Source organism: Neodothiora populina, assembly GCF_041146345.1.
Source record: "Neodothiora populina strain CPC 39397 chromosome Unknown canker_contig_3, whole genome shotgun sequence".
Classification (NCBI taxonomy): Eukaryota; Fungi; Ascomycota; class Dothideomycetes; order Dothideales; family Dothioraceae; genus Neodothiora; species Neodothiora populina.
Window position 1 is genome coordinate 1,210,903 of NW_027191417.1, and position 15,042 is coordinate 1,225,944.

General features: G+C 51.7%; 5 protein-coding genes across 5 annotated transcripts; 3 read left to right on the forward strand and 2 right to left on the reverse strand.

Annotated features, from left to right (window-relative positions):
• Positions 1-574: 574 nt before the first annotated feature.
• On the forward strand, positions 575-2,731 carry AAFC00_004811 (uncharacterized protein; the record flags this gene model as incomplete). The annotated part of the gene is made up of 3 exons (XM_069344507.1): positions 575-774; positions 836-1,308; positions 1,362-2,731. The coding sequence occupies 3 exons, from the start codon at positions 575-577 to the stop codon at positions 2,729-2,731; spliced, it is 2,043 nt and encodes a 680-aa protein (XP_069196934.1).
• Positions 2,732-3,241: 510 nt separating this feature from the next.
• On the reverse strand, positions 3,242-3,773 carry AAFC00_004812 (60S ribosomal protein eL22; the record flags this gene model as incomplete). The annotated part of the gene is made up of 2 exons (XM_069344508.1): positions 3,242-3,616; positions 3,759-3,773. 2 exons carry the CDS (start codon positions 3,771-3,773, stop codon positions 3,242-3,244), a joined length of 390 nt encoding a protein of 129 aa, XP_069196935.1.
• An 820-nt stretch (positions 3,774-4,593) lies between these two features.
• AAFC00_004813 (uncharacterized protein) lies at positions 4,594-5,979 on the forward strand (the record flags this gene model as incomplete). Its single annotated transcript, XM_069344509.1, has 1 exon — positions 4,594-5,979. One exon carries the CDS (start codon positions 4,594-4,596, stop codon positions 5,977-5,979), a length of 1,386 nt encoding a protein of 461 aa, XP_069196936.1.
• A 990-nt stretch (positions 5,980-6,969) lies between these two features.
• AAFC00_004814 (uncharacterized protein) lies at positions 6,970-12,039 on the reverse strand (the record flags this gene model as incomplete). The annotated part of the gene is made up of 4 exons (XM_069344510.1): positions 6,970-8,232; positions 8,293-11,437; positions 11,504-11,753; positions 11,862-12,039. 4 exons carry the CDS (start codon positions 12,037-12,039, stop codon positions 6,970-6,972), a joined length of 4,836 nt encoding a protein of 1,611 aa, XP_069196937.1.
• Positions 12,040-13,351: 1,312 nt separating this feature from the next.
• AAFC00_004815 (uncharacterized protein) lies at positions 13,352-14,998 on the forward strand (the record flags this gene model as incomplete). Its single annotated transcript, XM_069348200.1, has 6 exons — positions 13,352-13,445; positions 13,517-13,526; positions 13,596-13,888; positions 14,007-14,550; positions 14,608-14,790; positions 14,848-14,998. 6 exons carry the CDS (start codon positions 13,352-13,354, stop codon positions 14,996-14,998), a joined length of 1,275 nt encoding a protein of 424 aa, XP_069196938.1.
• Positions 14,999-15,042: the final 44 nt, after the last annotated feature.

Sequence of the window (15,042 nt, forward strand, 5' to 3'; positions counted from 1 at the left end):
GACGGTGTAAGTAAAGCGATCAGATCTGAGAGGATGTACTCCGTAAGTGCTGACCATTTCTGCAGCAGCTATCTGGTCTGCAATGCGCGTTCGGTGTCAATTTATTTACTGTTGCCCGGGCCCCTGCTTTGCGCAAATCGAACCCTGCGCCCGGCTGGGCACTTGTCAAAAGATGGAACTTAAAAAACCCATCGACCGGTTGAAGTGTCTAACAACGAAGATCTGGGGGCTCTCCTCCGTGCCAGCGCAAGTGCACTAGGAACGGTTCGACCTTCTCGTGCCGAGCAATGAGGAAGGACTAAGGTAAAGAAGAGTGTCCCCGTGCTGTATATGGCCTGTCGGTCGCTGTAAGTAAGTTCTGCTAGACAAACTCCAAGGTTGTCTCGTGTTTCCTCATCAGTTAACCGTTCTTTTTCGTCGTTGCCACCACCTCTGCTCTCCTACAACTGCTATCTTATTCCAGTGCATACCATTCGTTTTTTCTTTCTTGATTCGTCAATCTCTTACATACTAATATCCTTCCGTAATTATTGTATCATTGCGCGGTAACACACGGAGCAATTGATCGACCGCGATGCGACCACAGTATGTTGCCCTGGTCGCATCTTTCCTGGACTCGGTGGCTTCAGCAAGCACTCCCGATGTAGCAGTCAATGATCTCGAAGTTCCAACGATAGCACGGAGAGCGGATAGCGGCAGCGCCAGCAGCACAGTGCTACCGACCCCAATCAGTGTCGAGCCATCGCAATACTGGGAGGGCAATGATGGGCTATGGTCAGTGGACGGAAAAAACAAGCAAGATTTGTAACGCGCAGCAATACTGAGAGATATCCAGGTCGACTTTCCCACTTCAGGTGGGCACACCGAAGCAGAATATACGAGTCATGGTCTCGACAGCCGGCTTCAACACTTGGACGATCAATGCGAAAACAGGATGTTCGAATGGAACAATAGTTGGATGTGAAGACAGCCGTGGACAGCCTTTTTACACAAACGAGTCACTCACGTGGGTGCCAAATTCAATCTGGGACTTGGGATTGGAGATCAATCTGGATCTGGATGATGCTGCCGACTATGGATTCGATACAGTGACCCTGGGCTGGCAAGGTTCCGGACTACCTACGGCAGAACACATGGTCATTGCCAATCTTGGATTTAACACGTTCTGGTATGGCATTTTTGGCCTTAATCCCACACCCACAAACTTCTCGACCCTCAACGATCCGCAGCCGAGTTTCATGCAGACGATGAAGAACAACAATACCATTCCTAGCTTATCTTGGGCCTATACCGCTGGAAACCAATACCGTGAGCTTCATGTTAAGGGTGTTTGAGTATGGTGGATTACTGATGTCATGCAGGCTTCTCCGGTGTATTTGGCAGTCTGACACTTGGTGGTTACGACCAATCCAAGTTCACGCCAACGAATGTTACCATTCCACTCGGAGCTGATATCTCTCGCGACCTCTTGATTGGCGTGCAATCTATCTCGACGCAATCGTCGTCTTCGTCGGATGTACTCACAAGTACATCTGGTGGATTTTATGCGTTCATCGACAGCACATTACCTTATCTGTGGCTCCCCGAGTCCGTATGTCAGGCTTTCGAGGACGTATTTGGACTGGTCTGGGACGACGAGACGGAGCTTTATCTCGTGAACGATACGCTTCACGACGACCTTCTAGCTCGAGATGCCAACGTTACTTTCACTCTCGGAGAGTCCGCGTCTGGTGGCGAGACTGTCGAAGTAGTGCTCCCATACGCGGCTTTCGACCTCGAAGTTTCCTATCCAATCGTGGTGGGAAACAGCACCCACTACTTCCCTCTGAAGCGCGCAGCCAACTCGACCCAGTACACTCTTGGGAGGACTTTTCTGCAAGAGGCATACGTGATTGCGGACTATGAGCGTCGCAACTTCACTGTTGCGCCATGCGCATGGGAGGAAAATCCGATAGCTGACATCAAGACCATCTTATCTCCGGATTCCGAGGCCGCACAATCTGGTGACAGCAACAGTGGTGGCGGCATCAGTGGCGGCGCAATCGCGGGAATCGTCATCGGAGTCATCGGAGGTCTCGCTCTCGTAGCAGCAGCGATCTGGTTCTTCATGCGCAAGCGGCGTACGGAGAAACAGAAGCTTGCGGAGCTGGAAAGCAAGAACGCCACTCTCGCCGCAGGATCGAGCGGTTACACTCGTGGCGGGATGACCGTCAGCGACACCAATAGCAGCAGCAGTGACACGGCATTCGCAGGGGACAGCGCGAGCAAGCCATTCATCTCGCAATCTCTAGGCCAAGAACTCGGCGGCGACGGCGAGATCCACGAAATGCAAGCGGTGCAGAAGCCGCAAGCGTCCGAAATGGAAGGCCAGCAACCATACGAGTACTACGGGCCCGACGGCCAGCCCAAACTCGGCGTGCCGGGCTCAGCAGTCGACAGCACAGGCACATGGTCGGGATCCGGCACGGGCACATACACGGGCACGGGAACGGGAACGTGGCAGAGTCACCTCAGCGAGGTCGAGGGCAACAACGAGCCGATTTACGAAATGATGGGCAGCGAGGTGCATGAGATGCCGGACTCGCGACGACAGAGCTGGGCCGAGGGCGAGGAGGGCACGTTGGCGAATAATCCGCATTCGAGGCCCACGCTGCCGCCGAGTTACGTCGTGGGCGGCAATACCCTCGATAATCATGGCTACCCGCGAGACGAGAAGAGTGGGCAGCACTAATGTTTTTCCTTTTTCTATTCTTTGGTATGCGACGACTCGGACTTCTCGAGATCTGCAAAGGGGGTATTTGCTTTCGTTGTTGGACAAACAGTTTGGCGTCTTGGTAAGATATCATGGGATCAAAGCGACTACATTTTCACTGCATATGCAACTAGATAAATACTACGCCCGCTTGTATATGTCACACAATTATAATCACATTCTATGTTCAGTATACACAAGGCGCGTAACATGGTTACTTCACGGGACAAGGGAAGTGTGGCGGTAAAAGACTCGGATTTTGTCAAGTTACGAACAAGAGGGTATCTAAATTTCGCGTCCGGCCAATTATCTCGCCATTGAGGATGATTGAACGAAAACTTTTCACAAGACACGCATTGCTCTTGTCTTTTTTGTCCCTTTCTTCCTTTTCAATTAAGAAGAGAAAAAAAAGAGTATCTCAAGAGATGCTGTGCGACATGTAGAGGTGGTTCCATCTCCATTCCATCTAATTTCTCAAGAAGGAGAAATTTACTCCTCGTCCTCGTCGTCGTTGTCGCCGACGACGTTGTAGAAGCGGAGCTCGTAGACACCCTTGGAGGTGCTGACGACACGGAGCCAGTCACGGAGCTGCTGCTTCTTGAGGAACTTCTTGGTCAGGTACTTGAGGTAGCGACCGGAGAACTCCTGGTGGGCGACGACCTCGATGCGACCGTCCTTGAGGTCGTTGACGAGGATCTTCTCGCCGAGGTTGCCGGTGAGGCCCTCGACCTTGATGCGCGACTGCAGGAAGGTGGTGAAGGCGAAGGGGTCGAAGATCTTGTCGTTGGTGGGCTGCTGGGCGTTGATGATGTACTTCTTGGTGATCTTCTGGCTCTTCTTGGCACCAGCGGCCTGAGGTTTCTTCTATAACATGATTTTGTCTCAGCCTACTGTTCTTATGCTATTTGTGTGCAGCCAGCAGAAGAAAAGGACATTTCTGTCTTTTGCTCGAGGCGCAAGAAAAAGCGGACAGCAAAGCGGGTGGATTTTTTTCGATTCAACGTACAGTTCCCTGAACCATTTTGATGGAGTTTTTTTTGTTTGGAGGAGGAGGAGTTTCTGGTGAATAAGGTCGCAAAGAAATGTGTATCCTACGCCTGGAAATGATCTTTGTCTTTCAAAGGGAGGAAAAGTTGAAGAATTCGGCGCACGGTGGAGACTTTGTGTGAAGATTCGATCTCTTGGCGTCGGTTGCTGCCGCTGCAGCGTGTGTTCTCAATTATTCGCATGATTTCTCACGTCCACGTAGCGAGTCAGAGAGACTGCCTGTTGTAACCTGACTACAGTACCTCTCGCAACACTGTACAGTATCTTACTCTGACACTCTGTTGTATCTTACTCCCCCCAAATATACTTGCTTTATCTTCGTCAACGTGTGCTTCCTTCTTTCTACTTAGCTCTCTGGAGCTACTGCTCATATGAAAAGCACGGCACGTGTTTCTTTTCTTTGTGGCAGCTACTGTACATGCAATTTGCCTCAACAAGCGCTAAATCTAATGTGAGTAGACACTTGCACGCAACGATATACAGTAAGGGCCCATCACAAGTAGTAAGTCCTTGCTATCAGCAAAGATCCTCTTATCCATAGTCTACGATTCTTTTACCACAACTGCTTGAACCTCCTTCGCACCAGTTGCATCGAATTATATTCATTCTGCTGCTTCAATTTTACACTTTACGATCATCTAGGGACAAACCGATCGGCAGACTTTCCACATTTCCCCACATGTTCCCCCCCAACTCCAAATAATGTAATGGTCAGCAATCATTGCCTGTTTACATCATGCAAGTAAATGTAACATAAACCCACCAAAAGTGCATTTGTTCGCCAAAAGTAAAGAATGAAAACCTCGAGGATATCCCGCGACACAACTCGCATCATCAACTCATTATCTAGTGGTCGTCCAACCCGTCGATCCCTTCGGCAATTTGGCCAATACGTTCACGCCTCGGACCCATCGACATTTGCCACTGACGTGAAATCTACCACGGCAGCGACATCTGACAGAGATGCCAGTTCTGAGCTTTCCAGTGCGCCGAGTAGTCCTGCCATAAGTGAATCAGAGTTCGAAGGCGACGGAGACGAGGAGAATGTGTCGCCGTCGGGTTCTCGTAAACGCAAGCGTGGGAAACCCGCTGCCAAAAGCACACATATCAAGACAGAGACGTCAACACCTGCGCTTACTAGCAAGTCCGCTCGTGACCCTGCCTCGAAGCCGCCCAGAAAGGCTCGACGTCAGCCTGCTAAACACATCAAAGTGGAAAATGGCACCAGCACAGAGATCAAGATTGAACCCCCAGCAAACTGGGAACAGATGTACTCTCTGACCGCCGAAATGCGCAAAAGAGTCCTCGCCCCAGTAGACACCATGGGCTGCGAATCATTGGCAGAAGAACACCGCAGCCCCAAAGACCAACGTCTACAAACCCTCATCTCCCTAATGCTATCCTCCCAAACCAAAGACACCATCAACGCCGTGGCGATGCGCAACCTGCAAACCCAACTCCCCGGCGGTCTGACCCTACAATCCCTCCTGGACGTCGAGCCGGACCTCCTCAACAACCTCATCTGGCAAGTCGGCTTCCACAACAACAAAACGCGCTTCATCAAAGCAACAGCCGAGATCCTACGCGATAGCTTCGCAGGCGACATACCCGACACCATCGAAGGGCTGATCTCGCTCCCCGGCGTCGGGCCCAAAATGGCCTACCTGTGCATGTCGGCCGCATGGGGCCGCGACGAAGGCATAGGCGTCGACGTGCACGTGCACCGCATCACGAACCTGTGGGGCTGGCACAAGACGCGCACGCCCGAGGAGACGCGCATGACGCTGCAGGAATGGCTGCCTAGAGACAAATGGCATGATATCAACCACTTGCTCGTCGGCTTCGGACAGACGATTTGTTTGCCTATCGGTAGGAAATGCGGATCTTGCACGCTCGCTGTCGAGGGCTTGTGTCCTGCTGCTGTTGTCAAGAAGGAAGTCGTCGTCAAGGGGAAAAGACGGACTGTCAAGAAGGAAGAAGACGACCAAGACCAAGACGCCGTAGAAGTAAAAGAAGAGAAGGAACTTCTGATCAAGGAGGAAAAAGCAGACGAGAGTGCGCCTGGGCTCGATGTGCCGCTTATCGGTACGGGCACTACCACCGGGGCTGCTCTCGAGAACACCTTACCGGACATGGAAGATATCGGCACAAGTAGGAGGAGTAGTAGGAGGTCGAAGTAGACACTGCTAAAGACCTTGACCAGTCACCTTGACTTCTCATGATACTAATACAACTCTGTCCGACTCACACGTCTGAACTTTTTCTGCATGCAACAGATCGAAGGAGATACTATCTGGGCCGGGAAAAAGTGTTGTACATACGCGTCTGCAGCGCGTTTTGACGTGGTTTGTGTGTATCTCGTAGGTCATATATTAGCTATTATATGTACAAAAAGATTCTCGCCCCTACCGACGCCCCTTTCGAGACCTATTCATGACATTTCCATGGGGGAAAAAGGACAAAAGTCACCCTGCCATAAGTGAGGAACAGGGAAAACAAAAGAAAATGCACAACGCACAACGCAAAAACACCAGATAGGGTATGCTCGACGAGGTGTAGAAGATGGCCTATGAAGGCCACGCACTTCCCATCTCTCCATAGCCCCTTATGCAAAAGACCTTCGAAAACTTTCAGAGGCGACAGGACTGGACTCTGGTTCTTGTGCCCTGCCGCTTCCTCGCCGACTACTCGAAGGAACAGGACACCCTCGAGCAAAGCAGTTGCCAGAACAGGAGATCCTCCACTTGCTGTCTTGTGTGTCTCTCTCTTACTATCCTTGTTAATCGTGACACCTCTTTCCGCCTTCGTCTTACGTGACATCTCATCAGGTCTTCTCTCTTATTATTGATGCCTTTTCTTCTTCCTCGACCGTTCTTCCTTGATGCAAACTTCTTCTTTCACATGCTCAACGCCTCATGCGCCATACTTCGCCTTCCCAGAACAGACACACCCCAATGCACAGTAGATAAAACAGGTGGTAGATGAGGATGAATCTCGTGCCTAAGATATGACACATCAAACTCTTCAGTAGCCCTAACTTACAATAGCATGACAGCTATTCAAAACGCAGCTCCTTAGTCGCTGCGCATAGGGTACTAACACATGTGTAGAAGGTCGTTGATGGTAAACAAGAAGAGGGAAAACATTTCATCGCTCAGCCTGACCATTGATCATCGCCATTTCGAACCAGCGCCCATGCTTTCTCTTGCTGCTGCACCTGCCAAGTCAACTTTGCCACTTGCCACTCGTGGTAGGCCTGAGCTGCCTATGCCAGCGGCACCGTAGCCTACGCTCTGCATGTGCTGTTGATGGCGTTCGGCAAGTAACGCTCCGTTGCTAGCACGCTTGCTTCCTGCGACCATGTGGCTCATGTTTCCACTTGGCAGGCGGGTCGTGTTGTCCTGATTGGAAGATGTTGAGCCAGGTGCGAGGCTTTGACGTCGACTAGTTTGAGGAACGGCTACCCTCAACGGACTATTCGTATTCGTGGTCGGTGCAGTGTTCTTCATTGCTGTGGCTGGTGTCTCTGGAAGCGGGCGAGATCGAAACGGAGTGCTTGTAGATGCTGCAGTTGTTGTTGCACTCTGCGCGATCGGTAGACGTTTTACAGGGCTGTTGGAGGACGCTATGGTTGAGGTCGTACTCGTACCGTTCGTCGTCGCAGACGCCCTTACGCGCAACCGCTCACGACGTATGGGCTCATTAGTGATGAAAGGGTGTGCCAAGGCTTGATCAGGGCGAATTCGCTTCTCAGGATCCCATCGCAGACATTGGTTCAGGAAATCCAAGAAGGCTTCATCATCACATTTCAGTGCTCCACTGAGTGTCTTGCTGCTTGGTCTCCTGCGCCGGCCTTTGCTCGAGACGGTGACACGAGGCTTAAGGGATGAGTCGAAGAACAACTTCCTCCGGGTACACTTCTCAATGATGTCGCGAGGAGGGGGCCCGAAGATCTCCATGATGCAGGCGAGTTGCTCCTGCTCGTTCTCGCCAGGGAATATGGGGTAGCCCGTATATAGCTCTGCCAAGATGCACCCGACACTCCACATATCGATGCCAATGCCATATTCACTTCCGAGAATAACTTCAGGGCTGCGATAAAAGCGAGACTGAATATAGGTATACACCTTTTCGTCCGCCTTGCACGATGAACCGAAGTCGATCACTCGAACGTCGGCCCTCCGAGGGTCGCAGAGAAGGATGTTTTCGGGCTTCAAGTCGCAGTGGATGATTCGCTTGGTCTGAAGCAAACACAGACAGGTCAAGAGCTGGCGAGAGAAACGACGGATGATGTTCAAGGAAAAGCCCGTGAATCCATGAGCGCGGATTAACTCATACAAGTTGATGCTGAGACAGGGCGAGGTGATGCAGAGATGTGACCGGAAGTAAAACGAGGACGTGATTGTAAGCGTGGCATGATCTCCATCAGGATCCTAGAGCAATGTCAGCATGTTGATCGAGCTACACAAGACGAACAGGTGTCTGGCACTCACCCATTCCCTCAACTTGTTCAGGATGTTGACCTCGACCAGTGCCTGCTGGTGGAAGCGCTTCTTATTGCGAATAATCTTGATAGCACATAGTCCACCGTGCTTGTGATCAATGCACCTCACGACCTGACCGAAACTGCCCTTGCCAAGCACGTCTATTACCTCGTACCGGTATGCGAGGTGATCGCCCATGACAATGTTGTAATCGCCCCTCTCATCATCATATCCAAAGTTGTTCGTGCTCCCGGATGAAATGTCCCCGACATGTTTCTTAGCGTCTTTTCTTCCACAGAAGTAAACACCTTCTTTGTAATCAACAATTTCGCCCTTCTCGAATATATTCAACAAGCCCGCCGATGACTGTATAGCCTGAGCCGGTGACATTCGGTCTTTACGCGTTGCATGTCGACGAAGCTCATCGGTTTCTTTGGCTGCAGTCTCAACGTCGCGCCTCTTCGCCGATAGCCGCCTCATCTCCTCATTGGCCAAGATATCATCTTTGTCGAGCTGGCTTGCGGGCTTACTTTGAGTCTTTGCAGGGACGGAAGGTTGCCTAGTCGAGGCATTTCGGTAATTCGATCCCAAGATGGACCAAGACGTCGAGCGTTGCGTCTGGGTGTTGACTTGGCGGATAGCGGCCGTGCTGGCCATGACAGGCTTTGAAGGTGTTTCTTTGACAGGAGTGGCGCTGATACTGGATCCATCAGAAGGCTTTCTCCGCGAAGTCTCCAGTGAGGGTCTGTTGGCCTCCTGCTGAGGCTGTTTCGTCGATCCAAAATCCGCAAAGGTGGCCGACGCAGGTATTTTGGGTGGAGGCATGTCATACTTCTGCGGGCTTGCTTGAGGTAACTCGATGGACGAAGGAGTAGGTGGGAGCTTTGACGAGGTCCTTCGCCATCCCAAGCTGAGTTTTCTGCGGAGGGAATTAGACGAGGATGGAGCTTCCTGATCCTCACTGGAAGAAATGGTCTTGATTGATGCTGAATCCTTCACAGTGGACTTCGATGTTGCACGTGAGCGCGGGCCCATTGGCTTCGCAGCAACAGGTTCGCTCTCGACATTGCCGAGCGTAAATTCGTCAGGCAGTCTCGGCTTGAAGTTGGTGAAATTTGCACCAGACTTGGGAAGGGAGCCGGAGGTGAACGGCGTAATGCCGCGCTTGGTCGAGGTAGGGGACTGTAAAGGTATACCATTATCCGGCTCTTCGTATCCTGCGTTTCTGAAAGTGTAGTGCGAGCTGGTACTGCGAAGATTAGGAGGTACAGGAGGTTCATCATCATCACGTCTGTAGAAAGTAGCCTTGGAGGCTGTCATGGGCGTGCTCGGGGTCTTGGCGAAATACCGCCTCGGCGGCGGAGTCATCTGTTCTTGGTCGTCTTCCGGCGCTGAGTTGGCCAGCGAATTTATTCTCACTGCAGTCGGGGTGCTCAGTGGCTGCAAACTCAGTGGCGGGAGTCGCATTGGTTGCAGCGACTTCTTGTTCACATGTGGCAATGCAGGTGGATTCTCGACGGGCACCCCTGAGGACGCCGTCTTCTCGCGTCGATGGCTCTTCTTCTCGGAGGAAGGTGTGGCTGGATTGTCAGATCGACCTTTGTGCACCGGTCTCGGAAGAGCGCTGTCGTTAGAATCCAGACTTCCAGGCAAGCTCCCGGAACTTGGTGTCTTGACACCTGCAAAGAAAGGTACAGTCGTGTCCAGTCGGTCCTTGGGAGACTCATAAGCCTTTGGAATTGCCGGAACCGGAGGGACGAGCTCTTGGCCTTCATGACGTTCTGCAGAGCTGTAAACGTTTCTCTGCTTCGGTGTCGGGAGCTTCGACGTGGACGCGCTTTGCCCAAGGCGATTGGAACCTGACGCGCTCGGCGCACGGAGAGACTGGTAACTAGAGCTCCTGGACAGAGAAAGTGATGGCAAATGCATACGATGGTTGGGCTCGGGAGTATTGCTGGCAGAAGGCGTCACACTTGGCATCCTGGGTATCAAAGAGGGGGACCTCGAGGCGGCTGCCGCGATATCTCTGCTGGAGTCTTTCGTCGGTGATGACGGTGGTTGTGGAGCTTTCATGGATAGACGCCTTAGGCGTGCAGTATCCGTGGGACTGATGGTGCGGGCACCCAAACCACTTATCCTCCCTGACTTTCTCTTGTCAATCGATGTGGGAGTCTCCGATCTTGCACTCTTTGGCTTCACTGTGGCCTTGACAGTCTGGCCTTGCTGCTCAATTGGTCGGTTCAAGTCGGGAAGGGTGTGATGGCGTGGCAGAGCATGGATAGACTTGAGTTTGGAGGCTGTCGTAGGTTTCATGGCATTAGATTTGGGCATATCCAGAGCAGGTTGCAAGCCATTGACTGTAAGTCGACGACGTGAATGATTGGTTTTGGAAAAAGAGGGCGTACGTGAAACATTCGACTGCTGCGCTGGAGGATTTGCGCTTGATTGCTCTTGCTGGTTTCGTCTGCCCTGTAGCATATTGCCCAGCACTCCCGACCCAATCGACTTTCTAGGTTGACGTGTAGCAACCGAAGCAGCAGCGCTCGACATGGACTGAGGAGTGGCCTGGGTCTGGCGACGCGTTCGTAGAGAGAGTGTGGCATCCTGGGTCCTTGGCAACGGGGGTACATTGCTGGATGTTTCAGCAGACATCTGTTTGGCCCGGGTGGCATTACTGTACCGGCGAGGGAAATGTTGTTGTTGTTGTTGCTGGGATGCATTGCCACCGTTGATCGAAGGAACAGGAGGCACATCTGATCCCGACGAGTCTTCCTGCCCTGTGCTGTGCGTGGTTGCCATTGACCTCCGCCTGCTGCTCTTGTTGGTGAAGATACTGCCTCCTCCAGCGCCGGGAGCCGGGAAGTCACTCAGTTTGGGCTCGGATTCGTAAGTTTCAAGGCTCGTCTGGAAGTCATCGAAACTAACAGGAGGTAGGAAACTGAAAGACCCGAGGCTGGCTGCAGGAGCATGTGCAGAGCGAGAATTCATGTTCTTGTTGTTGCTATCGTTTGAGATATCTGACTTGTTTACCGTCCGACCAAAGCTGTAGTTGTTGCTGCTATCATTGCTCTTTCCGTTCTTGTCGAAATTGGGTTCGGATGCACTCGTGGGTAAGAAGGAGCGACTGGCGTTGCTGAAATTGTCGCTCACCACACTATCAACGTTGGTCAGCTGCAAGTCACGAAGAATGCATGATGAATACGATTGTCTTGTCACACACCGTTTCGACGGAGACTCATATGGACGAGGTCCAAGGGGCGCTCTATTCTCCTTAAGCGAGATCTTCCGTCGACTGGTCAAAGAAATATGTCTCGATTCGGCAGCGGCGCTAGGAGTTGAAGTGGAGGTGGAAGTGGAATTGGATGTTGTCCTTGCAGCGGAGGCAGGTAGACTGGGCTTTCGAAAAGAATAGGCATTATCATTTGCGTCATTTGATGCGCGCTGGAACTTCCTCCGGGCGCGAGACTCGGCTACAAAGTAAGTCAGTCATTTTACATTACGAACCCAGATGGTTTTTGCGAGAATTAGGGATTCGGGTAGCAACAGTGCGGAGACTCGAGGACGGGGACAGGGCTCACTCTCGGTGCTCGACTCTTCTGCCGGAGTCTGTTTATCCTTGCTATTGCCAAAGTACGATGGCTGTTGTTGCTGCTGATGTTGTTGCTGCTGCTGATGTTGTTGCTGCTGCTGCTGTTGTTGCTGCTGCTGTTGCTGTTGTGCCTTCGACCTGGTCTGAACGCGAGAAGCGACCTCCATACTGGCGCCAGAGGGATCAATGTATACAACAAACAATGCTAGGGTCCGACGACGCTATGACAACCGGCTAGCAGCTCAAGAGAGTGAAGAAAGCTGACACGAGGGGCTCTGCACATCTGTGATGAGAGGGATACGGTGGCAAGGGCCGTCTCCAATGCTCTCGGCGGGTGTTGGCAGAATTGTTTGTCGACTTTCTGGTATTTCTCCCCTTTACTTCCGCCAAAGAGACCCTACTCGACGAAGGGGTTCAAGTCGACATGACGGAGATTCGGTCCGCTGATCCAACGTCTCTGAGCTGAAGAGTGTCGCATACGCTGAGGCCTGTCTGTGGGCGCGGACAATGATGCTCTAACAAGGCGGCGACGTGGAAATAATTACGAAAGGAGGGGGAGCTATCACAATAATTGGCTTTGTCCATGCGTGCACCAGGTCGAATACACGGTCAGGTCGTTAGATTGTATTATTGCCCTTTTGTTTCTAAACGAGTATAGCGACGGGCGCACGTTCACTGAGGAAAGCTTGACCCGTTGATATCCAGCCGGGAGTACAGGGCAAAGGCGGAAACAGAGTCAGTGGCAGAGAGATATCGGCGGTTTGCCTTGGTGAGCCTCGATTGTTCCAAGGCTATATCTGGGATGACAAAAGCTACTTTTTTATGTGCATACATCAGGTATTGTAGATCTGGATGGTGTGCATTGGACTATCTCACAGTACCCCTCCTTGGTCTCTCACTACCTGCGTGTCTACTGTGCAGTGCAGTAACTAAGGCTTACCCTGTTTACGCCAAAAGACGGGCCGCCCATGCATATTCGTACTGTGATGGCGATGCCTATCCTATGGTCCCGAGGTAGGCCAGCACCAGCAACACGATAATCACGCCCGACAACAAAACACCACACCGTAAAAGCAATGAGCACTGACGTTTTATGGCTGTGGGCACGAAAGCACAGAGCACACACACCACGACCGCAACGTGCACGCACGTCCTTTCTTGATCCTTCGACCTTCGACGCATGCTGTTGATGCATGGCTTGCCGAGAATCTTACTCTCACCTTACCATTAGGTACCTTACTCTTACTAGAAACCTTAGTTGTGGACTTTTTGTGGTGGATCTCCATACGCCACAGCCGTGCATATTCTTACATTTAGCCACATGGGACCCTGACGACATTGGCGTTGTGTGACATGCACAGATTTAGCATATGTGATACCATACCCTTTGTACTAGCTCTTGCCATACCTTTTCTACCATACCTGAACATTAGACTCTGATCTCCCGTCTGTATAAGACAATTCTACTAGTACATTATCATGGGTCGTGATCCGTTAATAGCCCTTGTGGGCAAGCCTTCATCAGGCAAAAGTACCACTTTGAACTCTTTGACGGATGCCACGGCCAAGGCAGGTTCGCCGTCCACCCCAGCACATGCGCCTTCCCTTTTGAAGAACATCCACTGATCTTCGCTCTGTACCTAGGCAACTTCCCGTATGCTTGAACTGCTTGACTTGCCTTCCCACCAGGTCCTTTTCTGACCACGCATGAGTCATACTATAGATTCACCACCATCGATCCAAACCGCGCTGTAGGCTATCTCCAAATACAATGTGCCTGTTCTCGACCAGGCCTACCCAACCCTACGGATAAGCCACTCTCTGAACGATGCCGGCCGAATTACGGAACCTGTCTGAACGGGACCAGGAGTGTTCCCATCGAACTGCTCGATGTCGCTGGATTGGTACCGGGTGCGCATGAGGGCAAGGGATTGGGAAACCGCTTTCTGGACGACCTGAGACATGCGGATGCTCTGGTGCATGTCGTAGACGTGTCTGGTACAACGGATGCTGAAGGTGAGTCGAGAAAGAAATGTGGAGCACGATGGGCAGCCGATGGATGATAGAACTTGAAGAGAACAATGCGAGGATTTGGACGAAGCAAGAGATGAGCTGACTTGGCTACGATCATCAGGCAAAGCGACAAGAGGCTACGACCCCAGTCAAGACATAGTATGGCTCCGCTCGGAGATCGTCCGCTGGATTCAAGGAAACCTAATGGAGAAGTGGGGCTCTATAAAACGTCGCCATGCCTCCATCAAAGGAAACAACGTAGAGACTCTGCGCGCACAATTTTCCGGATATGGTGCCAATAGAGATATCGTTGCGCGGGTCATCGACAAGCTCGGCATAAAGGAACCTCTGGATCAGTGGAGCGATGAACTTGTCGAGCAGGTTGTCAATACCTTTGTCGACGAGAAATTCCCGACAGTGGTTGCGTTGAACAAGATGGACCATCCCGATGCTGACAAGAACGTCGCAAAAATTGCAAAAGCAAACGACCCCAAGACCTTGGTTTTGTGCTCAGCCATCAGTGAGGTGTTCCTACGGAGACTGGCCAAGCAAGGCTTCATTAAATACACAGAAGGTAGCGAGTTTGTCGACACCCGAGAAGACTTGATAGAAGAGGGCGACCCGGATGGAGGTGGTTTAAAGGAGATGGATGAGAAGCTCAAAGCGTGAGCTCACTTGACCTTTTCCTCACGCGCTCCGAAATGCTAACGAATCTCCTATAGTCGCATCGAGAACCTCAAAGATCTAGTCCTCTACAGATTTGGTAGCACAGGTGTGAATCAAGTCCTCACCCGAGCAGCAGAACTACTAGGTCTCACTCCTGTCTTCCCTGTCCGCAACATCGGCACATATGCCTCTGGTGATCGCGACAGCGGTGTTTTCAGAGACTGTGTACTAGTCAAGAAGTAAGTCTCCGTTCTTTCGTCGCCTCTCATGAATCGATACTGACTGACGTGACTCAGGGGCTCAACCGTAGGCGATGTGTACAGAAAAGTCATGGGCGACGCACCGCTGGCCTACGTCGAGACGGTCGGTGGCATGAGGGTAAGCGAGGATGATCTCGTATCGGTGGGGAAAAACGACATTTTATCGTTCAAGGTTGGTCGCGCATAAATGGAACCTCTCACCTTGCCCTTCCTGGTTCCTTTCATCGCGAT